This window comes from the organism of the source record quoted next, unplaced genomic scaffold, assembly GCF_019419815.1.
Source record: "Pyrus x bretschneideri cultivar Hongxiangsu unplaced genomic scaffold, Pyrus_bretschneideri_v1 Contig2, whole genome shotgun sequence".
NCBI lineage: Eukaryota > Viridiplantae > Streptophyta > Magnoliopsida > Rosales > Rosaceae > Pyrus > Pyrus x bretschneideri.
In genome coordinates, this window is record NW_025999501.1 from 10,108,982 (window position 1) to 10,136,664 (window position 27,683).

At 36.7% G+C, this 27,683-nt stretch overlaps 4 protein-coding genes and 2 pseudogenes across 6 annotated transcripts; 1 reads left to right on the top strand and 5 right to left on the bottom strand.

Annotated features, from left to right (window-relative positions):
* Positions 1–954: 954 nt before the first annotated feature.
* Positions 955–1,787, bottom strand: LOC103961207 (non-specific lipid-transfer protein). The gene is made up of 2 exons (XM_009373739.3): positions 1,347–1,787; positions 955–1,158 (listed from the first exon to the last, which is right to left on the bottom strand). Exons 1-2 carry the CDS (start codon positions 1,682–1,684, stop codon positions 1,149–1,151), a joined length of 348 nt encoding a protein of 115 aa, XP_009372014.1. The 5' UTR covers positions 1,685–1,787; the 3' UTR covers positions 955–1,148.
* Positions 1,788–6,783: 4,996 nt separating this feature from the next.
* On the bottom strand, positions 6,784–7,792 carry LOC103961202 (non-specific lipid-transfer protein 1). Its single transcript, XM_009373734.3, has 2 exons — positions 7,177–7,792; positions 6,784–7,009 (listed from the first exon to the last, which is right to left on the bottom strand). The coding sequence occupies exons 1-2, from the start codon at positions 7,515–7,517 to the stop codon at positions 7,000–7,002; spliced, it is 351 nt and encodes a 116-aa protein (XP_009372009.2). The 5' UTR covers positions 7,518–7,792; the 3' UTR covers positions 6,784–6,999.
* A 3,612-nt stretch (positions 7,793–11,404) lies between these two features.
* LOC125476832 lies at positions 11,405–12,662 on the top strand (annotated as a pseudogene).
* A 730-nt stretch (positions 12,663–13,392) lies between these two features.
* Positions 13,393–17,606, bottom strand: LOC103961199 (MACPF domain-containing protein CAD1-like). Its single transcript, XM_009373732.3, has 7 exons — positions 16,823–17,606; positions 15,901–16,139; positions 15,618–15,813; positions 15,445–15,522; positions 14,983–15,166; positions 14,707–14,870; positions 13,393–14,288 (listed from the first exon to the last, which is right to left on the bottom strand). Exons 1-7 carry the CDS (start codon positions 17,078–17,080, stop codon positions 13,671–13,673), a joined length of 1,737 nt encoding a protein of 578 aa, XP_009372007.2. The 5' UTR covers positions 17,081–17,606; the 3' UTR covers positions 13,393–13,670.
* Positions 17,607–19,855: 2,249 nt separating this feature from the next.
* On the bottom strand, positions 19,856–21,728 carry LOC103961198 (annotated as a pseudogene).
* LOC103961197 (serine/threonine-protein kinase STY13) lies at positions 21,687–25,528 on the bottom strand. Of its 3 annotated transcripts, none has more exons than XM_018650887.2 (6): positions 25,306–25,528; positions 24,555–24,827; positions 23,881–24,326; positions 23,229–23,353; positions 22,377–22,535; positions 21,687–22,250 (listed from the first exon to the last, which is right to left on the bottom strand). In XM_018650887.2, exons 2-6 carry the CDS (start codon positions 24,773–24,775, stop codon positions 21,963–21,965), a joined length of 1,239 nt encoding a protein of 412 aa, XP_018506403.2. In that variant the 5' UTR covers positions 24,776–24,827; positions 25,306–25,528; the 3' UTR covers positions 21,687–21,962. The 3 variants fall into 3 exon arrangements, with proteins under 3 accessions (XP_018506403.2, XP_009372005.2, XP_018506404.2); XM_009373730.3 differs by having other exon boundaries at positions 23,881–24,076; positions 24,194–24,326; positions 24,555–25,526; XM_018650888.2 differs by having other exon boundaries at positions 24,555–25,527.
* Between the last annotated feature and the right edge of the window lie 2,155 nt (positions 25,529–27,683).

Genomic DNA, 27,683 nt, shown 5'->3' on the forward strand with positions numbered 1-27,683 from the left:
CGAAAAACAACATTTTTTCTAAAAAGTCAATCCTAGTACTATTCACTTACAACACCTTTTTGTCATTTTCGTTAAAACATAAAGTTTTCAAGTCATTTTCATTAGTTTTCCTTTATAATATAGATAGAAAAAAGCAGATTAGGTGGGTCTAGCAGCATTCAAGCCAGATATTAAACAGTTTGCTCTTCCTGAAGGCATAAAGTGAAGTAAGATCAGTATTAAGATGAAAATTAGCAATTCTTGCTCTTGTTTTAAGTCTACCCGGAGGCAGCAGAAGATTTTAGCTTTGTGTAGCATACTATATTTCTACCCGTATCTTGAACCCTAGCTCTAAAAGGAGCTTAGGTATCGGTACTTTTGTAACCAAGTAGCTCACTTGACAAAGAAAGCGCCAACAGGATTAGGACCCCAAAGTAGTTCATTTTTCTCAACTAAAAGCATTATATGTATATCACCAATTTTATTATATAACAATAGCGGGCTCAACAACCATAAGGAGCTTGTAAGTGAATAGTATTAAGATTGACTTTTTAGAGTACAAATGTAATTTTTCGTTAAAATGAACAGTACCAGAAGTGTTTGGTTAAAATTATTTTTAATCAATACGTCTTCATTAATAATTTGTGGAATAATAATATCATGCGATATTGTTCACTGATTCATATTTACCGTCCCACATGCGACATGAGTTTTTCTCGAATACAAGCTATTCTTGTACTGTACACTAGGACAAGAATTGTTCTATTATTGCAGCTTTCTTTCCTTTCTTTTCCAGAACTATTTTAACTAAACCCATCTTATAATTAACGAGTTATTGGTGAAAAATTCAATCCGGCGGTTGTTTATGCTAATTTTGCTTCCTTTTTTCTCTTTCCGTTTCATTTTTTGTTTAGTTTCTGATGGGAGGAAGAGGGATTAAAGTAAGTAAAATGGAATAGCAAAAAGAGGCCAACATTCCTTAAACTTAAATATTATTAATTAATTCAACATGGACGGGTATTATAATTAATGACCTAGCAGATGATATAGAAGTACTAGAACAACTTAAACGATTCCCTCATGAGGAATCCCTTGTGGCCGGATCGCACAAGCACATTTTATTTTCACTAAACATTATCTGCGGCTGGAAATTGATCATCTCCCATCGCTTACTTCACGCTGCAATCACACAACAACAAAACACAAAAATCAATAAATTATATTGTTCTTCTTGAGGAAGATGCCTTAGCCAAAACAAAAACAATTAGCAACGATGTATGCATATTTTTCGGGTTTATGGAGTTCAACTTAGATCAAAGATCTAATGGCTTGACATTCAACGGGAATTAGGGTTTTGTGATGCTTACGTGGCGCAGTTGGTGGAGATGCTGATCTTGAAGGGGACGTTGACTCCACACTTTGCAGGAAGCGTTGCTGCATTGTTCGGGTTAACACCTTTGATGCTGCCGGCAAGACTCTTCAGGCAGTTGCAAGTAGTCTGGCGGTCAGCGGTGGTCCTGGCCAAGCCGTTAACGGTTCTGATTCCATTGCAGCAAGCTGGAGGGACAGCTCCGCCATTCTTCACGTAGCCAATGCATGCCCCAAGGTTGCTGGTCACTTGGCCACATGTTATGGCATGAGCAACGCTCACCGCCATGCACAAGGCCACCACCAAAGCAAGCTTGGTCACTGCAGAGCTAGCCATAATTAATGACTTAAAGGGGCTGTGGATTACCAAATATGTGTATGAAAAATGGATATGAAAGAACTTGATTTGAAAACTCGAGTAGCCAGTGAGTTATAAGGGCGCACTATGGTGTGGTGCTTATATAGAGAAAAATTAAGAAAGAATAGTTGAACTAAGGGTATAGTGGTCAACAACTTTTGTGGCCACGTTTACGTGTTTAATTACATGTTACATCAATCATTCCCATGAATTATTAATTTAAACTCCTTGCATTTTAAAGTTATTGAAAACTCGTCGGAACATAAATCAAATTATGATTTGTTTACCGTGAAATGTGATCTCTTTTTTGTACAACAACACTCTATTTTAAAATGGAGGATATATCTGGGGCAAGTCATACAATTGGGTGATCATAACAATTTAATTTTAAATTCGTTATCTAAGCATGGCAAACATAACCAAAACATTTCACTTACAAGTGCAAAATTATACATAAGCAACCGTGTATTTTCTTTGATATATCTTCTTGCTAGTAAGTCTCATACGTGGTCGGCTGGTATGGTGAGAAACATATTACTTAAAGTGAACTGAACTACAGAAGAAAAAAAGCATGTATGTCTGGTAGGAGTTGGGTGGAGTTAGTTGGTGGGTGTGATGAAATTAATGCTTTTGGTGGGTACCATGATCTAATTTTTTTATTACAGTTGAGTCCCTTAAGGCTCTTTAAGCTCAAATTCAAACTTATTAGCCTAATCACATAAATGATCCGCCACTTACCACCACGTGAAAGAGAAAGTATTTAATTATATGATTGGCGAAAGCCCTAAGATAAGTTTAATAAACGAAATTCACGCCTCTTGTGTAAAAATGCCATCGAAGGGGTAATCAAATCCCTTGTATAAATAATAGGTTCCAAATTTGACGAAGTTTATGTAACTTTACCATTCATCCTACTTAATTCATTTGTTGAGAACGAATCTCATGTTGATGAAATAAGAGATTTCATTATTAGTTGGTTTTATAGTAGAATCTTAACTTTTTTTATGGTATGAGAGAAGATTGTTCCTTGCGTGAAGCCCAACGATCACACGTGCTCCACGATACCCTATTTCTGTTATCCACGTATTAGGCTTGAAAATTCGATATACGTGTACGGGGCTTTTTAGAATGAATCTCACATTGATGGGAGAAGGGACCTTACATTGGCTTATAAGTAAGTTAAGTTACTCCACATATTGTCAATTTATCTTATGATGAAATCTAAATTTTTTTCAATTTGGCGTCAATTTTATACCAATTTCATGTGAATTTCATTGTACCGACAAATCAAATAGAAACACGACGAAAAACAAAATTTAACTTCTGTCAATTTAATGTTATTTCATAGCCAGTTGTCGGTAGTTCACAAAAATATCGCCCTTGATTGAAACAATTAATGCATAAAATCGTGCAAGATCTTCACTATATGTGTCGTGAATGGGTAAAACCAGGTAATTACAAAATATTAACCTTGGATAATGTCTTCCCAGTTGGCTGAAAAGAAAATGTAATGTTATTTATATCATGTTTTTATATCATATCTATATTATATTAGGTGACATCTGACGTGGACAGTCACATTATTTGAAAAATTTGCAAAACCTAAGGAAATGAAAGAGAAAAATTCTTCTTATACCACAATCATCATTTAATTATTATTTTATTAAATAATGAACTAAATTTAAAAATATGATTAATTGATCAAATGATGTGGATGTCTACATTAAATGTGGTACGAAAAGAAAACAAAATTTGTCGTACCCCAAACAATATTTCGCCTTCCACAATCTCGGTTGCTGGCACCTAGTTAGGTACACAATTAAGGTCGGGGTCCCTTGATATTAATGGCCAATGGTGCACGGTGCATAATTGTTCTATTCCGTCCTCCTTGTTGACATGCGAGTACATCAGAGTACCTCTCATTGTTTATGTTTTGTCCAAAACCAGCTAAAAAAAAAAAACAACTTGTGGACCAAATCTCTCGATGGATTAATCTCTAGCTTACTGATCCGTCACTTGCTCACTAGATATCTATCTAATTAGCTCGTCCTTTTATTCGTTGCTTAATTGTTAAGCTACGATATTGCATGTGTCACCCAATTGGTTATCGTTTACATTAAAAGCCATCTTTTGTTTTATTGTAAATCCGAGCAAGTTTTCAATTTTAAAGCTATTTGCCAATGAAAGCCACTCTAGAGGAGTAGCTTCGTTGTTTACTATACACAAGGAGTTTTAGCCGTTCTTCTTGGTCACTAATTCAATAACTATGATCTAACAACTAAATTCTATTTTATAACATGAGGTCTCGTTTGGACATCTAAATACCAAACAAAGCCTTAGAGGTTATGAAATAGAATTGAGTTGTTAGATCTTGAATATTTAATTACTGATCAAGAATTCCAAGATCTAACAACTCAATTCTATTTCATAACCTCTAAGTCTTTGTTTGATGTTTAGATTTGATTGAATTTCATAGCTCATTAGATTCAATATACTTAAGCGAATGTCCATCTTATAATATTTTTCAAATTAAAAATAGAAGGATGAATTTTATCCTTTCTACCATGAAGGCCGGGTTTGGAAGGTGATTCATGAATAACTCACTTTTTAACTTTAACTTGAACAAAATTTAGAAGAGAGATTATGAGGTTTCATCTGATTGTATAGAGTATTGACATAATTATATGGAAGTAGGAGTTTTTGTTGAGAATGTGTTTCATATTGATGGGAGAAAAGATCTTGCATGAGCTTATAAGAGATTGTGCTACTTTTCATAATTGATTTTATGGTGGAATCATAGGCAAAGCTACGAGGAGTGGCAGCCGTTCCTCCTTTCGCCGGAAAACATACCTAGGAGCGTAAGTTCAACCCCTCTGCTCTCGTAAAAAATGAGGAGTCCTATCATACTTCAACCATCATGAACCCCACCCCATGGCCTCTTCAGCTTCGGTATCATGTGCAAGCTTCAAGCTTACTCGATAAGCCGACATCGAGTTCCTAACCGAGAAACTTCAATTTGAAGTCCTTCTTGATTTCGTCAGGGCAGTCTCGCAGGGGGTGGCAGAGGATGCTGGCTTGGGATAATGGGATGAAAGGTTGGTATATGGGTGGGATAGTGGTGCTGATGGAGAAGAGAGGTTGGAGAAGGAGACGGCGGTGGGGTTGACGGAGCAGAGAAGTTGGAGGAAGACACGAGGTTCAATCAATGGTGGAGGACACGCGGGGGGTTTGACAGAGGAGGAAACAGGGTTGGTTGGCGGAGATGATTGCTCGTTTAGCTTGGGGAATCTCCAATTAGAGAGAAGAATGATGTTTGGTTAGTAGAATAGGGTATGTTTGGATATTAGAATAGATAATGCAAGGTTGTGTTTGGGATTTTACAAGGGCAGGTGTATTGTGCCACATAATAAGTTCAATATACTAGATCCTGACAGGTCAGGATCTAGGTATCATCCCTCTTTCTTTTCTCTTCCGACCCCATCTTTTTTTGTGGTTTGTTAACCTATTTCTCTTTTTTTATTATTATTATTATTATTATTATTATTATTATTATTCTTGTATCCATTTTTTTCCCTCTTTTTAAGATCCCTAACGTATTTATCTTAAACTCTCATATTATTTATAAATATTGTATTAATTTTTAAAAAATAATGTAAATATTGTTTAATGCTTATTTTAAATTCATTCAAATCCATCTAGGCTCCTGTCTAAATCTCGTCTAGGCGCCTAGCTACTAGGCCCCAGTCCTCTATCTGACTAGCGCCTAATGTTTTTTAGAATCTAATCCTAACCAATTTAAGCTTCTTACATGTCTTTGATATTACTGCTTACAACCGTTTTGGTGAGGAGATTGTTTTCTATTATGAATATTAACTCAAAACTTTGCACTCTCCAATGTGAAAGCAAAGCTTGCACTTTTTTGAATTTCGCCCCTCCCCTCGGCAAATCCTGGCTTTGCCACTAGGTGGAACCTCAATTTTCTTCATGTATGAAAGCAAGTTGTCCCACGTATGAAGCCAAACAGCCACATGCGCTCCACGTCACCCCATTGTGTTGTCCACGTGTTAGGTCCAAAAATTCGCCACACGTGAGGGGGCATTTGTGTTTCAAATACCTATTGTTTGGAGAACATTTGTGTTTGCAAAAAGAGGAGAAGATTATTAGATCAACAAGCTACAATGGCTTCATCTTCTATACCGGGCTATGCAGGTTAGTGTTTTTGCATATGTTTCGATTTTTCATAAACTTGTTTATTGGTGAGTGTTTAGTTTGTTCTTGATTTGTGGTGATTCAATTGGCAGACTTGTGGTTAATAACATTGATATATATATATATATATATATATATATATCTTACACCACATTGATGGGAGAATGAACCTTCCATAGGCTTATAAGAGGTTAAGCTACTTCCCATATTGCTAATTAGTTATATGGTGGAATCCCAAATTTTTTCAGGTTTACTCTTCGTTTTTTTTTTCTTTTGCGTCGAGAAATAATTTGTCACATACATCATCAGTATGGGAATTGAGTCTTGAAACAAGATCAAAGATTATTCTTGAACACTATTCTAAAAATCCCCGCCTAGGTGCTAAGCGGCTGGTCACCGTCTCAATTAATGCCTAGGCGTTTGAAAATTAAGAAACGGCACCTAGACCTACTAAGGCACCCGCCTAGCCCACCTAGATTGCGACTCATTTAGACAGAAAATAGATAACTTTCATTTTACATTTTATTTTTTTCAATAAATTGTAAGAGACTTGTCGAATACTTAAATGAAGACACATTATATGCTTGTTTCCCATGTTTTCATTATGTTCCAATAGCTCATCATATATATGTCATTATATTTTGTAGCTTATGATGAAATTATATATATTTTAAGTATAAATGCACTTATTTATACGAAATATAATAGATTTAATTAAATCTGCCTAGTTCACCTAGGCTCCCGCCTAGCCGCTAGGCCCCAACCTGCTGCTCAACTAACGCCTAACGTTTTTTAGAATCTTGTTTTTGAAGGAGGGAGGGAGGTGGGGGGCGAATTAATTAAAAGAAAACTAATGGGATTAAATAAAATATTTAAGTAGAATATATAGATGCCTTGATAAAGATGGTAAGAGTCATCATCACATACAACGACAACTAACTCATATCGGTGACATGCAATAAAGGAAAAAGAGCTCAGAACGACTCAATACTCATCCCTTATTCTTAAGGTAGACTAGCTACCTACTACTATCATATTAGTTATACTATTATCTAGCTAGATGCTCATCCAGATCGACCTGATCTTCACTTCACACTGCAAATAACGAAAAAATTACTTTTAGTAACCAAAACAAGGGGAAAAAATATTTATATTTAAAGGCTTAGTGTATTACAAAATAAAATATGCTAGCATTATCAAATTTGTACGCTCGTTTTAAATAGCGAAAAGTAATTAGCACATCATTTGATGAACAAATTTACCCAGCGCAGTTAGTAGAGGTGCTGATCTTGTAGGGAATGTTGACGCCACATAAGGAAGGGAGTTTAGCCGCGTTGGCTTGTTTAATAGTTTTGATTTGGGCAGCAACTGTTTTCAAGCATTTGCAAGCATTCTGTCGATCAGCTGTGGTCGTGGCTGAGCTGACCAGGCCTTTGATGCCCCTGCAGCAGCCCGGAGTGGGGGAGCCACCATTCTGGAGGTAGGCCAGGCAAGGCGCAAGACCGCCTTTAATCTGGCCACATGTGAGTGCTGCTCCAGTGATCAAGGGTGCAGCCAGCACTATCCACATTAAGAAAACACAAACCACCTTAGGACTAGCCATAGCTTTTGCGTACAAAAGTCAAAGGATGGTTTAATAATTTGGTGGTGCTTTTACTAGATACTGTGTGAGTAGGTGAGATGTGGAGTTTATACAGGGGGAAATAGGAGTGGGGCGTTGTAATTTTCTGTGTACAAAATTAATACTTGTTTGAATGGCCTGAACGCATGCAGAAAGATAACCGAGACTCGATGTGAATGCTGCATGCATGCAGTATAAACGACAAGCAGAGCCCGTTGAAAGATGTGTTGGTTAAATGGTTATAAATTGATGAACACCCAATCTTCACGCAACACAGAAAAAGGAGAAAAACACACAAGGGAATATTGTTTGTCATATTTATTTTAGGGTAATGTTAAGAAGACTAAATTTGTATATAAAATTTGTAAACTAAATGACATGAAAGTTGATGATTGAATTATTATTTAAACATTGACAAACATGCTTATTTCTTATTGGTGACACATCATTTAATTTATAAATTTTGTCTATAAATTTAGTTTTCCTAGTATTACCCTTTATTTTAACTGCCCATTGTTTTTTCTTGTTTCACCTAATTAATAAGGTTTTAGTTACTGAGACTCTCTCAAAATTAGCCTCTTTATAGACTTTTCGTCACCTCATGTTTTTGGAATAATATTTCATAATGTTGGCAAGAGAATTGTGCTGAAAACGTGAGGTGATGAAAAGTCCTACTTTTGAGAAAGTCTCCCTAGCATTTCTCTTCAGCGTATAAGGAATTTTCAATGTGACATATAAATTAGTGTTAAATTGTTATTAATAGGATAATACTTGTCTTCATGAAAGAACACATATCTCACTTCTTGTAAATAACATATATTCATCGTATAAATTTTAGAACCGGAATTATTCAAGTTTTTAATCTTTATTTGAATGCAATTATATATTATCCATATTAATATATGTGTTACATACAGTACGGATGGACGATATCATTGAGATGTCATAAACATGATATATTGTATTAATACAGGTATATGCAACATATAGTGATGTAACTATCACGCACAATAACTTCTCCGATAATTTTATAATTCAATTCAAAGCAACTAACAACTAGAATCGACGTTTACGTGTACGTTGTTAATCAACCTGTTTCCGATCAGGATTAGTAGGATTATACTCAAGCTAAAGAGTCAGTCAAATACCTTAGGAAAGAAGTTCAATACAAAAGCACTTCTAAATATTTAACAATATAAACACTTTTATCAAAGTTCACTTCAATTTTTTTTTTTAGTATAGATAATATCGATTATTAAAAAAAAATTCGAAAGTACTCTTGGTCTTTAAATATTCATTTTCCAAATAAGTGTACAAAGTATGAAATTGAATAGTGATATATTACAAATTTACCATGCATGATTTTGGTTTTAAAAAAATATGTTGTTTTCACACTATTTTTAGTTTTTAACATTTTTTTTTTTAGTTATCAAATTGAATTATTTAACCAAAAAAAAAAAAAAACAGAGATGATTAATCACATATGTTGTAAAACTAAAAGAAAATGATTTTTACACAACTTTTTTAATTTCTCAAATACCTATCTTTATTTTTAACCATCAAATTAAATATATAATGAACAATCAAAATTTATGCAGAAGAATATGTGTTTACCATTTTTCGAACTAAATAGAAAAGTTCGAATAGTCATCGATCTCACCATTCCCAATATGTATCAATCCTGTTTAATGTGGTATGGGTCAGTGTGCCACAACCGTTGGTATGTGAGCCGACCACGACATTGTGCCATACCTTGCCATGCACCGAAAGGCAAGAATGGGTCCATACTATCTACATGCATTATTTATACTAACCTTCCGCATTCACACGTCGGTGAAATACATTTTTTAAATTACGACATGTTATAGATGATTTACACATTTTAAATGTATTTATATGTATAAATTGACAACAAAAAAGTCAAATATTTGAAGTAAATGAATAATCTTAAATCATATTAAAAGAAATCCCTCATAACCAACTCAAGCAGCTGAATTCACATAATAAAATCAGTCTCTATAGAATTTACAATAAGAATAGACAAAATAATATTTAATGAACAATTGATTGAATCACATTATTGCTAACCTATTGTGAGACTATGCCCACCCCCTTCCCCTTAGTGTATAGATAATATCGTTTCTTAAAATAAAATAAAAAAACAATCATTTGACAACTAATTTAATCACATTGTTATCCGCGTGCGAAATACTTTTTTTTTATAACCAGCATTACATGTTTCTTAAGATGTTTTGAACGTGTTTAAAAATAGAGAAAATAAAATTGAATGAACAACTGATTGAATCACATTATTGCTATCTCATTGTGAGACTAAGCTTACCCCCCTCCCTTTTAGTGTAGATAATATTGTTAGTTAAAAAAAAATTATTTGACAACTAATTTAATCATATTATTATCAGCATGCGAAAGACTTTTTTTATAACCGGCATTACACGCCTCTTAAGATGTTTTGAATATGTTTAAAAATAAAGAAATTAAATCACATTATTGTTAACCTATTGTGAAGTATTAATTAAAAAAAAACAGCGCAAAAAAATTAACTACTAAAAAAACACTGTTAAATTGACGAAAATACCCCTGCCTTATTTGATGCATTATTTTAGGATGCCTTTGAAGTTTTTTTGTCTTGGGGCATTTTTGTCCAAATATTTTTGTTGAAGCTTGGTGACACCAAAAACACTGTTCACCACTTCAAATGAATAATCTTAGATCATGCTAGAAGAAACTCATCATAAACCTATTAAAGTAGCTGAATTCACATGATAAAATCAGTCTCTATAGAATTTACAATAAGAATAGAGAAAATAATATTTAATGAACAATTGATTGAATCACATTATTGTTAGCCCATTGTGAGGCTAAGCCCACCCTCCTCCCCCTTAGTGTAGATAATATCATTAGTTAAAAATAATAATCATTTGACAACTAATTTAATCACATTATTATCAGCATGCGAAAGACTTTTTTTATAACTTGCATTACACGTCTCTTAAGATGTTTTGAACGTGTTTAAAAATAGAGAAATTGAATCACATTATTACTAGCCTATTGTGAGGTACTAATTAAAAAAAAAAAAATGGCACAAAAAAAATTAACTATTAAAAAAACATTGTTAAAATGATGAAAGTACACCTGCCTTATTTTAGAAGTTTTTTGTCTTGGGGGCATTTTGTCCAAATATTTTTTTTGAAACTTGGTGACATCAAAAACACTGTTCACATTTTGTGTTGGCTTTATATAGAGATAACGTGGAGGAACTAGGGGTTTTTTTTTTTTTAAGACAAAGGAGACTTCATTAATGAAAGAGAAAATTACAAATTGTGATAGATGGACCCAAGTCTAAACCAAACACAAAACCCAACACAAACAAAGCAAGACAAAAAAAAGTGGACATACCCAAGTAAATAGAGAGCAACATTCCAAGTCAAGATAGGCCAAGACCAAGGCCGGAGGCCCATGTACACTTAGGCCCATAAGCAATAGTAAACAACAAACGAAAAGAAACCCTAAACAAGAGCAGCAAACGCACTCCTTTACCACAGCAGTTGCGCCCTCCACGAAGGGAATTCACTCCCCAAAAAGAAAAAAGCACCCAAACCAAAAGCTAGCTCTAAGAGTGTTGAGATCCATCAATCCACCAAGAAACACAATATCCACAGCCACACCTGCATAAAAAGTCACCAAACGTAAGGGGGTGTGCAGGACACATTTGTTCTGATGTGAATTGTTCCACACTTCACCCAATTTTTCTATTAAGCCGGTTCGGCAGTGGGCTGTGGATGAACGGTCTTGAGTCAAGATGGAGTTCAAAACTCCAAGATCCAACTCCTAATTATGGGTTGGAAAAGATGGGGAGGAAAGAAGAGTTCAATGGGGAGGGGAAAAGGGGCAGGCGATTAGAGAGGGTAAAACTGAGACAAGAGCTCAGTGGGAAACATAGCAAAAGAAATAGGGAAGAAAAGAAGAAAAAATAGAGAAAAAGGGGCTGCCACCGACCCCATAGCCAAAGGCTAGGGCCGGCGACAGTGGGTGGTTCTAGTTTTTTGCCTCTCTTGTTTGAACGGTCACGGTTAACTTACGTTAACATCTTATATTAATTATTTATAGAGAGAGAAAAAATAAAAAGTGTGAGAGGATTGGAAGGAAGTAAAGCAAAAGTGTGAAAAATACATGTGCTCACACATGATGAGTGTACCCTTCAGTTTCATATAATTCTATGAAGGGTAATATTAGAAAGACCAAAATTTTAAATCAAATTTGCAAATCAAATGATGTGTCGCCATTAATCAACGCTTAAGCACATTAATAAATATTTAAGTAATTATCCAATCATTAACCACCACATCATTTGGTTTGAAAATTTTAATCTTCCTAACATTATCTTTCTACGAAACTTACCAAATTTAACTTGCTTTTGTTGTACAAATGAAATAATGTACTTGTGCATTTCATATGCAATCCTTCAGAAAAAATAAATATAAAAAAACACTAAAGCAGAGCAAATTACTACGAGTGTGCCACAACCCTCCTTTTCGACACTTCGATTTGGCCATGACTGCTTTCTTGCATATCGCCAAATATCGTGGCGGAATTGTGCCTGTACTCTTTAGAAGGTAACGTTTCTAAGATAAAAAATAGTACCAATTTGCTAAATACATGCATGTTATATTGTTAAGTTGTGAACATGAAAATACAAATAAACAAAATAAAATCATTAAATCAACGATTAGATTAACAGTCTGACAATATAATATAAAACAGTTCTATTGATTAATTACTTGGTTGTAGTTTCTTGTTCAGTGTTCCATGTGTGAAGAAGGCATAAGGTTCACCATAAATGGCCACTCATACTTCAACTTGGTGTTGATCACAAATGTTGGGGGTGCAGGGGATGTCCGTACAATGTCTACCAAGGGTTCTAGGACAGGGTGGCTGCCCATGGCAAGAAACAGGGGGCGAAACTGGCAGAGCAACTCCTACCTCATTCGCCAGAGGCTCTCCTCAGACTTCAGAGTCACCACTTGTGACGGACGCAGGCAGAGTCACCAGCTACAATGTAGTGCCCGCTGGCAGTTTGGACAGACCATTGAAGGTGGCCAGTTTTAGATAATTTGTGGAAGCAATGAATTGTTTATATGGACTTAAGGATCATTTGAAAACACTTTTAGAATAACTAAAGTGTTTTTTATGGAAATATTTTTGAAACGAATTCTTAGTAAAAATACAAATAGATCCTGAAAAAGCATTTTAAGTGCTTTCTGCAAGAATCACATATTTGGTGCTTCTTCTAGAAAGCAATCAAAGTGCTTTTGAAATATGAAATCAATTTTACCAAAAATACTTTTAATTATTTTAAAAACACTTCCAAACGAGCGGTTATATATCTATAAAACTGCTTTGCAGTTTGCATCTTTGATTTTTGTAAAATAAGATTATAATGTCACATCAATGATGTAAATGCAATTTTTGTACATCCATCTAAGTATGCCACCAAGTTTATGTTTTGTCACAATTCTTTTTTTTTTTTTTTTGGTAAATACACACAACAGAAAATACAAATAAAATCAGTTATAAACTATTAGTGAACAAAAAAATTGGAGGATACCCGACACTGAACTACATAATTAGAAAGTAAACACAAATAGAACCGATTATAAACGTTTAACATAAACAAGAGGAATACAAAACTAACAATAAACCGTATATGAACCAGAACTTAGTGCTCCTTTATTGACATTTCAAATTTCCTCGAGTTTCAATTTTAGTAAAACCTTCGTAACCAGATTCATTTGTGTATGCTTTCCTTTATTTTTGTTAAGCTTTGCTAAATATATGATAGAGAACAACTCTCCTCCCAGAGGAACAATTAAATTAAATTTGATCCTAGAAAATGAGGTATATAATTGCTCTACAACAAGGTTTCTTTCATCAAATTAACTTAACATATCAAACCTTTTACTTATAAACACATCAAGAGGCAGCATCCATTCACTCTTAAGACCACCCAAAAGACACAATCTTCGTCCGACTCTGTCTGTCCATCAAAAGACACCGCCTCTCAACTAACAAAAAACCACCACTGTGCACATCAATCTTGCAAAATGTTTAAACGACTCAATAACTTAGTAACGAATATTTCATTCTTAAAACAATCTTCCCTCTCTCCACGCCAAGCTTTCCACCCGTAACCAACCAGTGACCAGGATGGTCTCGTGGCCCCTTGCTCATCTCAGACATGTCTACAAACTTCGCCAACTTGTTGCCAGCGACATGTTCTCTTGAACCTGAACTTGAGTCGCCAGTGGATGTCGCTTTCTTCAACTTTTCATTTTGTGTATGATCCCACACGGATCTCCGGATGGTGCAGCCTGGCAGCCTGGAATATAATAGCTTCATGTACAAGACATTTCTCGATCCAAAATCCCACACTCCGAGCTGTGCTCCAGTGACTATGTAGACACCAGAGTGGTCCCCTGTGAAGGCTTCAGGGTTCTCAATTGGTGCAGTGCTCACATGAGAGAAGTTTTTCCATTTTAATGGTTCGAACCATCGGCTGTCTTGCTCTTCAGGTCCTTGCCACTTGGGAGCACCAATTGCCACATTGCTACCCCAATATGGCCGAAGGATATTTGGTAGAGATGCTAAGTGCTGAAGATGAATACAAAGTCGATTGTGCTTACTTCCTTCTAGACACAACCGTATGCCTGTCACTGGCTTCCGTCCAACAGTAACCTGCAGATCACAAAACCTTGTTAATGGAGATTACATAAACAGCCTAGGAGGATTAAACCATGAATCAAACTCAGAATGAGAGATCACAAAAAATAAAAAAATGGCTATTAGACATCTCAAGGACATGATGTCCCACCAGTGCGCTGTACATGATGAATTGAGGAGTTAAACGATAAGCATTAATGTTTTTGTCATGTCAATTAGACTGCTTAATGTTTTAGTTTTACCACTTAGCCATTGGAACCCACTCCAACGCTAAGGAAGCTGGATGCACTTAATAAGGTCTTCCGTTAGATCTCATGCAATTCAGGCCCCACCTAACGAGAAAATTGAGCAAATTTTTGTCTCATTCTGTCCAAAGACAAGTACAAGCCTCCCAAAGGATGGAAGAGCTCAGCGAAGAGAGATTCATTGCTACCTGTTCTTGGCTGACATAAAGCTTTTGCCCCATTATGCTGAATTGCAAGGATGGGCAAACAGGTTCCTTTCTTTGGTGTCCAATATTTCTGTCAGACACAGGAGCCCATATTCGGGAAATTTGAAACTCTAGGAAATATCTCAGCTCTTCAATTGGAGGCTTATCTGCAAGAAGGATTTCAAAACCATTTAGTTGGCTTACCTTACTGCTAATGATAGAGCACATTACAGGAAAAAGAAAACTCTAACCCATCTATGATGAGTTCAGTTGTTATACATTCAAGGTAAAGATCAATAGCTCGAGTAAGGTGCTCTTTTCCGGGTATCTCTTCAAGTAGGGCTGTTATGGGAAAAAATGTCATCTCAATTACATCTGGAGAGGACCGGACAGTTCTTGCCCATCGGGTGTGGTTTTGTTCCAGATCATCTCCTCCTCTTCTTCTAAAAATGACCGTGACATCCTGCATCAACAATAATTGACGGTAATGAGAAATAACATATAGAAGTAATAGAACTCGGGTTAAAATGCAAGTAAATGTTCAGGTATGCCAAAATCAAGGGCTGGTGAGAGCTTACTCTATACTTCTTATGTATTTAAGAAATGGTAAATAAGATTACATTCAAGAAAAATGGAGGTTCAGAGAAAGAAGCAACTGTATACTTTTTTAAACTTATTTCTTATAATAAACCATCAAGCGCAACAGAGATACTGGATACAAATTATCAATACGTTACATACTTCTTTCCCAGCAAGATACGGTGCCATGGTGGGTTGAGGATGTATCCCTTGACTGTTGAATAAACCAGGATCACCGCCCTGAAATATATATAATGATACTCAGTCAGAACCTAAATTTCACGTAAAGGAGGCTACAAAATAATAAAAAGGAAAAGAAACAAAGTGGAACTAGCCTTATCATTAGATTTCATTTGACATGAACATCTATTGCTTTCTGTGTCTGAGAACCTCTGAGTTGCAATATCCTGGACATAGTTTTTGATCTCCGTGGTTGACAAAGTAGATGATTGGTGTTGTTTAACATAAATTACATCTTTTCCACCAATTGTTACCGATGTTATGACATGAGTTCCAAAATTCTCAATGAAGCTGTCAAGAAAAAGTAACCAATCTTAAATAAGGAACATTTGAAACTATTTCATCACAAGTTTCTACTAAGGCTACACATATTCATACCTAGCCAAAGATGCTGGATCCCAACTCCTCGGGACAGCCTGTTTCACATTTTCTTGCAACACTATTGGTGATTTAAAAAGCTTGACCTTAGCAAGTGGAATATAAAATCCATCCACAGAAAGGGTCTTCGTGGCTGCAGCATCGATATGCTTTGAACCAGTGAAGCTAAATGCAAAGTTGAAACTTCCAAGAGGAAAGCCGTCAGATGCGTTAGACTTTTGATTGAAATACTCAACCATCTGCAACCATTTGCCATAAGGATCATGTTAAATAACTTCATGCCTCTCTATCACGCACGCGCGCGCGCACACACATAGTTAAAAGGTAGCGACAGCCTCTTAAAAGCTGCAACGGATATATAAATGTTCTTGAGCGCACATAATTAAAAACTGAATTTGACCCTAGTTTGGTTACTAAACTCGCGCAAACAAGTACCTACAAGCATTCGATCGCCCGTGTATTTTCTAGTCCGGTACATTATTAAAAAGGATTAACACAATGCAGTGAGTGCATTAGTACCTATTGGGGAAATAATTTTATTAACATTGTTATTGCACATTAACCGTGGCAGAACACAAAACATGGAGTCGGAGCCGTAAGGAGCTGAACATTTTCCATGCCTTCACATTAATCCGATCGATAATTTAAAAATAAAACCACCTATGAAGTTCCTTTTAATCTTCTGCAACTACCCATCATTTCTTACGCAAATTTGCAACATATTTCTCAATGAACATCAATCTCATAACTTAAACACTTATCCACTTTCCCTACAATCACATCATAGTGAAATGTTCGCAAAATTGCAACCTAAACCCAATTCACAAACTCTTGCAACATCCACCAAAACTCTCAAAGCAGACACAACAACCTAAGTGCACAATCAAACAACAATTCGAGACAACGAAATCATAAACATTACCTCATGGAAGCTGCAGACTCCAGAGCTCTGCCGGCCGCCGGCCTCCGGCGAATGCCTGATGTCCCTGGAAACACCCGGCACAACAATATCATCATAGAGGCGGAGATCCCTGGTGTGCTCCTCGTCAAGCTCCAGAATCCTCGTACCCGCCGCTCCCTTACAGTAGAGCAACCTTGTATCGAAGTTCACGTCGAAGCCTCTTCCTAATGCCTGTACGGAGTTCACAGCTGTGTGCAAAGCTCCTGCATTTTCTCCCATTTCTCATCACACTACTGCCCCAAACCCCTATCACTCTTCCTCTGATCACGGATGATAAAACCCGACCCCAAATCCGAAACCTAAAACCCAGTTGCCTGTTCGGGTTCTGGAGCTCAATTCGAAGGACCAAGTTGGAAACTTTCCCGGAAACCCACAGGGGATTGGAGAATCGTGGCGCTTTCTGAATTGGGTTTTTGGGGATTTCTCTGTTCGAACATATTCTCGGGAAAGCTCGGGACTTTTTCTTCAGCTGACTTCTCTCTCTCTCTCCCCCCCCCCCTCCCCCCCTCCGTGTTCTTCGGCTGCTAAGTTTGACTGTGAAAAATCTTCGATTGGAAGTCTATATGTCGAACCAGCTGGAGCTCTTTCTCCTTCTTCCTCTAGATCTCAAAAATCCGTGGAAAGATTATCCAATCTTTCTCATTCTCCTTCTGCGTGTGTACTTCTCCCTTTCTCTCCCTCTCTCTCTCTAGTCTCTACAGTCTCTACAGTCTACAATTCTCTCTCTCTCTCTCTCTGTAAATTTCGCTTACTTGTCTACCAGCTTGCGAGTTATAACGAGGAGAGGGCATTGACTTCGAGGATTTGTTTTTGAGCAACGTTGATTCCGCCACGTGCGTTGCTGCTTTGATCAGACGGCGAGGGTTGCAGATCAATTGTTGTTGCCTTGTTGGTCTGACTTTCTTTTTATTTTGTTTTATTTTACTAATTTATTTTATTCATTTTTGGCTCAACATCATTCGAGGAATTTCACAAAGACAAAATATTAGTAGTGGTGGATTATCTCACTAAAATTAGATTAGATGTTAAATTTATTATCGAAAGAGTTCGAATTTACATTTTTATATAAGAGCTTAACTCATTTTTTTAATCGATTATATAATTCAAATTATCTAACGGGGCAAAATTCTAGTGGATGTTATGTTTCGGTGCACAGTAGAAATACTTTGAATTTCAAACTTTACGGGTTATCGGATTCAGGCGGAAATAGAAATGTGTGATAAATTTTGTTTGAAAAGTGCTTTTGGTAATTTGGCCAAAAACAGAAGTAAAAGACTGCAGTTTGGGCCCTTGTTGTAAGAATTATTTGAGTATCAATGCCTTGCAGCTTAGGCCTTGTTTCGTATTGTTTTTTTTTCATTAACAATAATTTTACTTTAAAGTTAAGCAATAAAAAGTGTTTGGTAAAAATAAAATGTTATGCTTATTTTAAAAGGAAAACTAATGAAAAGAGCTTGAAAACTTTGAGTTTTAATGATAAGAACAAAATAAAGGGTAAAGTGAATAGTACCATGATTGACTTTTTAGTGTAAAAATATGATTTTTCGTTAAAGTGAACAGTACCATGAACTTTTTGTTAAAGTTCCCTATTTTAAAAGCAATGGTCTCCATATAACAGCTTTTAAAAGCATCATATAGGTTGTTTTTAGAAGCTGCTTTAATAAAAAGCTAAGTTGAGTCTTTAATGAACATTTTCAACTATTGTAATAACTTCATTAATTTTTTGAAAAAGACATGTTTAGTCTTCCACACACATTTTATCTCTTAGAGAATAAAGCGACCGCTATGGTGTTATCACTTCCACTGCTGGGACCACAACCACAACCTCTTCCACTATAACCACAACCACCATTGTCACCACCATCATTATCACCACCAGCATTATAACTGCCACGACTGCCACCACAATCACAACCGTCTCCACCACCATTATCACCACCATCATTGCCACCATCATCGCCGCCACCATTGGTGCTACAACTGCCCTACCACCAATGTTACCTCTACACCCGAACCACCACCATACCTCCGCCATTGCTGCTACCATCAACACCACTGCAACCATCAGCACCATTACCACCACTGTTGTCGTTGCCCCCACTCCTACTACTATGTCCATTTTGTCATTATATACAATTATATCATTTTTTTTTTCATTAAAATTTACCAAGCGCTTTCACACTACTTTTCAAACTCACAACATGTTTCAAATACAGTTAACCAAACGCTTATCTGTGTTTACTTCACAGGTGATTATTCATAAAGTATAGCAGAAGCAGTTTTTTTTAAATGCAGAATGATCTCAAATTGTCCCTTAGTCACTTAACTATCGGGGTAATGATATTGAAGTTATTTGATATTCATGTGATAATGCAGCTTTAATTACGACCAGAGTAATAAAGTTTTGTTGTTGTGATTTCAAAATATATCTTACACTTGGTAGTCCTCGTAATACCGGAAAAGGGAATGATTTTTACTCGTATGGAGGGGAAAATAACAGTGACTAGTTTTAGACCCGTGCTTATTACTTGCTTATAAAGGAAAGTCTTTCCATTAAAAAATAAATAAATAAATAAATAAAAACAAACAAACTTCAAGAGCCAAATGTACAAGTGCACTTAAGTTCAAGAGCCAAATGTACCTTTCACCTAAATATATGGCTTGGGGCAAACTCAAGTTAACCATTTTATTAGGGACAGTTTAAACGTGATATTTTATCATTAGTACGTAACATCACAAAGACGTTGTACTTGTTTCACCGAAGTCATCCTACACTTGAGATGCTCGTGACAGTACCTCACTCCTATATAAAAATGTAAAAGCAACTGACAGTTAGTGGTTAACCTAGGACACTGCAATCATGACATTCTAATTACAAGTAGGTTCATACTAGATACAAGTAAATTTTGTCTTTTTAACTAGAGGAACGTTTGTCTATATCACACCATTCTAATTGTAAAAGTAACATTTTGTGTGTAGTAAGTACGTTTTAGGTGGAGGTAACTTTCTTTGCTTTTATTGAGGGAACCTCTGTATATACCCAAGATAGTACACAGTGACATCTATCTGACACCCTTAAGAACAGAGTAAAGGGTTGATCATGGCCATGCATTGTTGCTTTCATGAGTCCTTCAAAGTCCCAATATCACACGCCAACATTCAAACACAGACAAGGTGCAGGCACAGCACCATTGCTTGCCTGCTAGCCTGCTAGGGTTGGCACAAGAAGGCCAAGCACTACTTTCAATGGAAATTACCAGGTGGTCCTTGAACCACCATTCACAAAGATTTTCAAAGCTGATAACAAAAAAAAAAAAAAAAACCAAAAAAAGTGATTTCCGCACGCCTTCTTTCTTGTACACTCTTGTTTATTTTTAGCCTTTGTATCAAATAGGTCGAAGGCGAAGTGAGAGAGATAAATTGTACGAATAGGAGAAAAAAGGTGTGCAGATATAAGTTTCCATAAAATCATAACTTATCTCCAATTACTTCGTGTCTACATGGCTGAAGCGAGCGTTTTGGGGACTCCCTAACAATCATCTCGTTCCTCAACCGCTCAACGTCGTCCCATCTTTCTGCTTCTGCATAGATGTTTGACAACAAAACATAATCTGCATCCCTTAGAGGCTCCAATTTCGCAAGCTGCCGGAAGCTTTGTTCCGCCAATTCTACGTTTCCATCCCAGGTACCCTACAAGCATCCAACAAGGTCCTCCACAGCAAGGAGCTTGCGCCGCAAGGCACTGTTTTGATCATGTGACTGAAATACTGGCGTCCTTCTTCCACCAAACACTTGTGGCTTCAAGCAATGATAACGCCGATGAGTGCCATCCGATTGGGCCTAACTTCACCATGCTGCGTTTCCGTAGTTTCAAACAATTCCAGAGCCTCGTTGGTCGTTGCAGTAACCATGGACAGCCAAACCCATAATCATCGAGTTCCAGCAGCCAACGGGTTTCATTTTCAGCTCACTAAACACTTCCCAAGCTGAACTCAATTTTCCACATTTCGAATACGTATCTACATGGGCAACCCCTCAAATACCTCCAATCTTATGGTGCTTCAAGGACTCGTGAATCTTCCTTCCAATCTCCAGTGCACCGGTTTCAGCACAAGCACCCAATATCGATATGATCGTTACTTCAGTAGCTTCCAGCTCAGCAACTTGCATTTCACGGAAGAGATTCAATGCTCCATCATTGAATTTCCCCCAACTTCAAAACCCGGCAATGAATTTCCCCGCCCTTTCGATCCACACCAAATCCGTACGATTTCTCACCATCTTCCATCTGCTCCATTACTCTGGCCCAAGCTTTGAGCGCAAAATTGAAGGTGAAATGATCCGACCCACCACCCATCTCCTGCATATGGTTGAAAATGTGTGTAGCACTGACGGGAAAGACATTGTTGCTGTAGACTCTGATCATGATGTTACAGACGAAAGGGTCGTCCCCGGCGGTCTCTTCGAGGGCGTGCGCGAGGCAGCCCAGCGGAGACAGCGACGCAAATGCGACGAGCTTTCCGAAGATGGGTTGGTGAGAGAAGAAGAGACCCGCCTTCGTGAGGAGAGCTTGGGCGGATCCGACTTGCGCCATGGAAGAGAAATGCGGAAGTTGCAGAAGCTTGGAGTGGTGCGTGGGAGACGGCGAGGTTCACACCCAGCGTCTTCCATTCCGCAGGCTCTGTGCTCTCGACAGCCGATATCGGTTCAATATCTATTGGAGTATAGTTCCGTTGTGACCATTTTACCCTTTATCCAGCAAAATAATTTGGCTCGCATTTCATCACCTACAAATGTAAATACTCAAAATGTTTTGGGTAAAAGAGGAAGGGTAACGTTTGTTAAGAGAAAATTGTCCAAAAACCATGTATTTTTCCTTTACAATAAGGTCACCTCCTACACAATGTGAACAATCCTCAATTTTTTTTTCTATTCTTTTCTCGTCAAGGCACTATTTGAATTCGTGTTCTCTCGTCGTTTGCACATTATGTCATCGTTTTTCGAGTGATTAATCACGAATTTGCTAAACTTCTATCGACGATCGTGTGATTGCGTTCCTGCAGTAGGAACGAAAAGATGGTTTCCAAAAAATTTTGCCTGCTCATTGTGAGCTCTTGGTCCTCTTGGCATTGAACAGTTGCCTAAGGAAAGCGAACTTCCCTCTTGTCCGGACAGAGAATTCAGTCACTGTACCGTTACTCGCTGCTGCTTCTTTCGTGTCAGTGTCTGGTATAGGCGGTGAGGGTGGTGAGAGCTTGAAGAGGAATGAGTTGAGCATGCGGATGATCTGGCTGAACGTAGGCCTTAGATTAGGGTCTTCAACCCAACATGACTGGATGATAAATGCAAGATCAGGGGATACGTCCTCCGAAAGTAGAGGCCTCGCGTGCTGCATTCTCAGATGACAACAAATAAAGAGTAAGCAACATTAAAAGAATATTGGTTTCAAAAGAAATAACAGACCGCACAGTATGACTGATAGCATTAACAGAAATAACAGACCGAATTGTTATACCTTGAAAGCAGCAGCATAAGCAGCCTGCAAATTGGACATGCCTTCGAAGGGCATGCGGTTAGTCAATAATTCCCATAAGACAATCCCAAAGCTATATACATCAACCTTGTTATTGTAATGCTTCTTCTCTCCCTGGCGTAGAGTAACCGTGCTATACAGCTGCAAATGCTAACAGTCGGTCACAGAGAAGTAACAATTTTGCAGGAACAGTTGGATACATTATTTCAACTAGATCAATACAACTTTTAAGAAGATTCAGAAACAAAAACCAACCAAAAAGACCCAAACGGCACTACAGAGCTAAATCATCAGTGCATAACATAAAAGATAGGCAGCCAGTTAGTTTTTTAACAATTTGTTAAATGATACTTAGGATTCGTAGTAACCAGTTCGACAAACTCTAAATCGTCCCCTCCAAACCTAATTAAAAAAAGAAACCACGCACACCGAAATTAGAATCCATATATAACAGTTAAACATCTGCATCAAGTCATTATCAATGTCTATATTTGTGCTTGTAGGAAGTTCCCTCCAAACCCAAAAATCAGCCCCAACAACCAAGAGTAGTCATGGACAAATCAATGTTAAAAATTATTCTGGCAATATTCGTATTTCAAATGAAGCACCACCAATCCTATCTATCATAGATACAGAATTGAAATGCACCTATAAATACGTTCAGAAGGCAGAACGAGAGTAATAACTTATCGTTCTGCATTCTACTCAAATAACCATGCAACGTTTCCAAAACAAAAAGCACTAGAACTGTCCAGTTTATTCAACCAAATAAAAGCACTTGAACCAAAGATTAAAAAGGAATACAAAACAAACAAGATAAACATGTAGACAAACCTCAGGAGCCATCCAGCGGTAAGTCCCAGTTTCTGCCGTCATCATCTCTGTAACACTTTCTTCTCTTGCAAGACCAAAATCTGCAAGCTTTACATGTTTCTGATTTGCTGTAAGCAACAAATTATCTGCAACAAGACATGTATTGTTAAAAACCATAAAAAGGGAATTGTTATTGGCACTCCAAATTCTTCATTCTACACTTCAAACTTTCTATATTTAGAAAGAAAAATACACTTGTGAGAAGTGTAGAATAAGATTTTTGGAGTGCCAATAACATTTCCCCCATAAAAATAGTCATACTAATTAAGCCACATAAAAATGCTTTATGTGATACAGAAAACGATGAAAACTTACTAATTTCAAGAGTAAAGATACTATTGAAAAAACAGCAGCACATTTCCCAGCTAAAAATTACTTTTAGCACAAGCACTGCTGCAATTTCGTCGAACTTATTTAACAGAACTATGAACAGAAAGAGACACACTAAGTGCACAATGTTTCCTTTATAAGTATTGGATTCTTTATTTCATTTTATATATTTAAAAAAATGTCTGTCAACTGAAAAAGTATTAACAAGCCGATTGTTCCACTATCATTATCCAGCAATAGAAAATACAGAAGTGAAGCACAGCTCAAACTAGCAATATGGTACCAGGTTTTAGATCTCTATGTATGATCCCATTGGCATGTAAACATTCCATAGCATGAGCGATGTCAAGAGCAAATTTAATGGCCACATGGAGCTCTAATGGATTTGGACGAATACTCATCAGGTACTTCCTAAGTGACATCCCAGGTAATAGCTCAGTAACTATCACCATTAGTGGCTCCTTACAAGCTCCAATGAACTGTATAGACAGTAGAATAAAATTAAGAATTCCACTGAAACCAACATGAAAGCCAACGGCCTGCACCCGTTTGAGCATCCATGAACTAAAGAGGACATGTTTAATCACGGCACTTACCTTAACAAGATTTTCATGTTTTACTCGCGACATCATATTAACTTCACGGGCAAAACGACCCTCAAGCGCAGCTCTTTCTTCCGTAGTGCTACCACGATGGAGGACTTTGACAGCCACAATTTGATTTCCGTACCTGAAAAATCATTAGACTACATGTACATAGCTAGTACACTTGAAAACACACAGATCACTCATAAACATTCCGTGCAATAACACAATGGCACAACCTAATTCATCCGATGACACCAAAATCAGTAACTCTCACAAATTTACAAACAAAAACATTTCAGCTAATAATCAAGACTTGCATTCATCCAAACATTTGAGCATAAGAGCTGACTGAAAAGGAATTGAGACTGACCTTCCTTCATAAACCTTCCCATGCGCTCCCTCACCAATTTTTGCCCCGACAAACAACAATTTCGGGTCCACCAGCAAATTGTCGTCGATTGTCAGCTGCTGGGCAGCAATCAAACCATTCTGCGTGCCTGATTTAGGCTCGACACCCTCCACAGAGTTCCTCAAAACCGCTTGCTCACGCTCCCTCTCTTCCCTTCCGCCGCTCCTCACTCTGCAACTCATGCTGCAACCCTCAAATAATTCCAGAATTCCCCATTCCAACCATCTTTTCCACCTTAATCACAAAATCCACATCATCCCAAATCAATACTCCGACCCTTCATCAAGTTTCACTCAACACTTTCTCCAATTTTCACAAAAACAACATCACAAAAAACCCCAATTTCTCCAAAGATTGAAACTTTCTTATCCAAACTAAACATTCAGAGCAGATTCTAACCCCACTACTACCAGTAACTCCACGAATTAATACCACAAAAAGGAAAGTAAAAAGGGAAAAAAAATTGGTGGAAAGAAAAAGCAGTCAATTTTTTATTTTCCCAAAAAAAAAATGGCGAAAATTCAAACTTGTAAAAACACCTTTGCTTGAGGTGGAAGAATCGTCGGTTTATAAAAGGAATTTTACTGCATAGAAAAACCAGATAAACGGGCAAAAGGCAACTTACAGTCGACGCTAAATTTTCCCGAGAAAATTCATCCGAGAGAAAGAAAATTCCAATTAAAATATTAGTAATAAAGCAAAGAATCGCAACCTTTAACGTCTAAAATTTAGGTCGGAGCTTCTTTTTCTTTTTCTCTTTGAACTTCTACCCGAAAAAGGATAAAACCCTAACCCTAGAAAGCACGAGAGAGAGTCGAATCTCTGTTTTTCAAGCTTCGCTTCCCCTTCTCTCTCTAGAAAACGTGGATTTTCTCTCTCTACCCACTGAGGAGGAGAGCTCCAATGAGAGATAAAAATGTCGAGAGTGTTCCGACGAGGGTTTAAAGTTGAAAGCTTTAAATGTGAGAGGAAAAAAGAGGAAAGTGATATGGCTAATGGTAGAGGGACACGTGGAGAGCACATGTAGAAAGGTCTGCTCGTTGCGCGCGTGGCATCAGCGATTTGGACGTTCGAGAGGATGCTTAGATGGAGAGCAGCCATGTCTCGATAAATGCATCTTCTTCGGCTCGGCTCTGCTTTGGCTTCGCTTAAAAGTCGATTGATTTTCTTACATATTGTACGTGACTTAAGTCAGTTGGTCTGAAAAGTGCTCCCGTCTTCTCGTATTTGTGCTCAAATTCTTATTTTAGTAGAGTAGTTTATGATATCACTTTGTCAAAAAGAATTACAAAAAAAAAAAAAACTGCAAGAGCGTTACAACTAAAGTAGTTAAAAGCATTTGTAAGTGCATACCCTACGACGATATTAGTAAGGCGAGGGGTTGTGTAAATTCACATAGTAGGTTAGCAAAATTGTATATAAAAAACGCTATTTATGAAAATCAAACTTAAAATATTATGATATTACTTTTCATTTACAATGAAAGATAAGCCCGAACTTGCCAAATAGACCTGAATATTAGCTCTGCTCCCTTGTTATTAGTTGTATTAATAAAAATTGAAAAAAAAGTTGGGAGTTAGGATAATCTTTTTATCCGTTGCTTCTTTAAAAAAAAAATTCTTTATCATATTATTTAATAAGTGAATGAAAGGACAATTTTGAATTTTCTTGTGAAGTCAGTGGGGAGTTTTTTATGTGTGTGATTTTGACATTTCTCCAAATTTGCACTGTGTCTATTTTATTGACCAGAAAAATGTGTGTGTTTTCATTTTAAATGTCAATCTTTACACCTTGATAAGGAGAGGGTGGCCATTAGCCACCAGGGATTGTGTTGACACTTGAGTTTGTATCCAAAGTCATATTTTTGTAGTTGTTAGATAGAATTTACTTGTGTTTAAATATTACTTGGTTCACTTAATTCACCTATTCAAGTGAATATAATAAATTATGATATAGTGGATTTTATATTATGGGTCGATATTAGGTCTGATAATTTCTTGCATGACCTATTAGTCCGACATGAAATGCACGAAAATAACATGTGTTTTAGATCAATACGTTAATGAGCTGGGTTGTTATCGGATCCTCTGCTAAAAACTTGTTAACAAGTCGGATCATTATTCGGTCACCTGTTAATAATTCGATAAGATATTGTTTGCCAGATTTAACATTAAACATGGCAATTTCTCACATGACCTGTTAATCCAACACCAAACAACATGACCTGTTAGCGAATCAGTTTGTTATCAGTTTACCTGTTAAGAATCCGTTAAGATAACAAGTTTGACACGACAAAACCGGTTAGGATAACGAATATGATATGAACACGACAAACATGACTTGTTTGCCAGGTCTAGTTGATATTGAAAAACTAAGCCTTATTCAAAGGAAGAAAATTTAAAAACAAATTCTTATGTATTCCTCCTACTTACATCAATATTCGAAACTTTTGTTCCATTTTATTGATTTACAAAATTCTATATATAACAAGGGTGTTGTTATTGACACTCTACAAGACTCTTTGTAAACTTTATACTTGTTATCGATTTACGGAATTTTAGATAATTAGTGTTACATCAAAGATTATATTAACTTGGTACAATGAAATAGAAAAAATGTTTAGTCGATGAAATGATACGCAATCATTGTACAATATGAGTCTTGCGATTAGCCTTAGTTATAAAATTAACAACTAAAAAAATCATAAACAACAGGAGGTGGAGTGTCTTGGTGAATAAATGCTTGTTTGGGGAATGTTTTTAAATGATGAAAAGCGCTTTAAGAGAAAATCTTTTTGAACCAATCATTAGCAAAAAAGAGTAATGCAAGTTAGTATTAGAAGTGCACTTCAAGTGCTTACAAAACCTGAAAACAATGTTTCTAAAAGTGTTTTCAATCATTAAAAACACTTCCAAAACAAGCCATAGAGCCTTCATTGTTTTCAATCAAGTGCTTATGAAGGCTCTATGGCTTGTTTTGGAACCAAACTCCTATTAAAGAAATAAGGTTGTTCGTAATCAACAAAAAAAATTTAAAACTATCATAGTTTTGAATTGTTCACATAGGTCCATATATAAATTGAGATGTGAT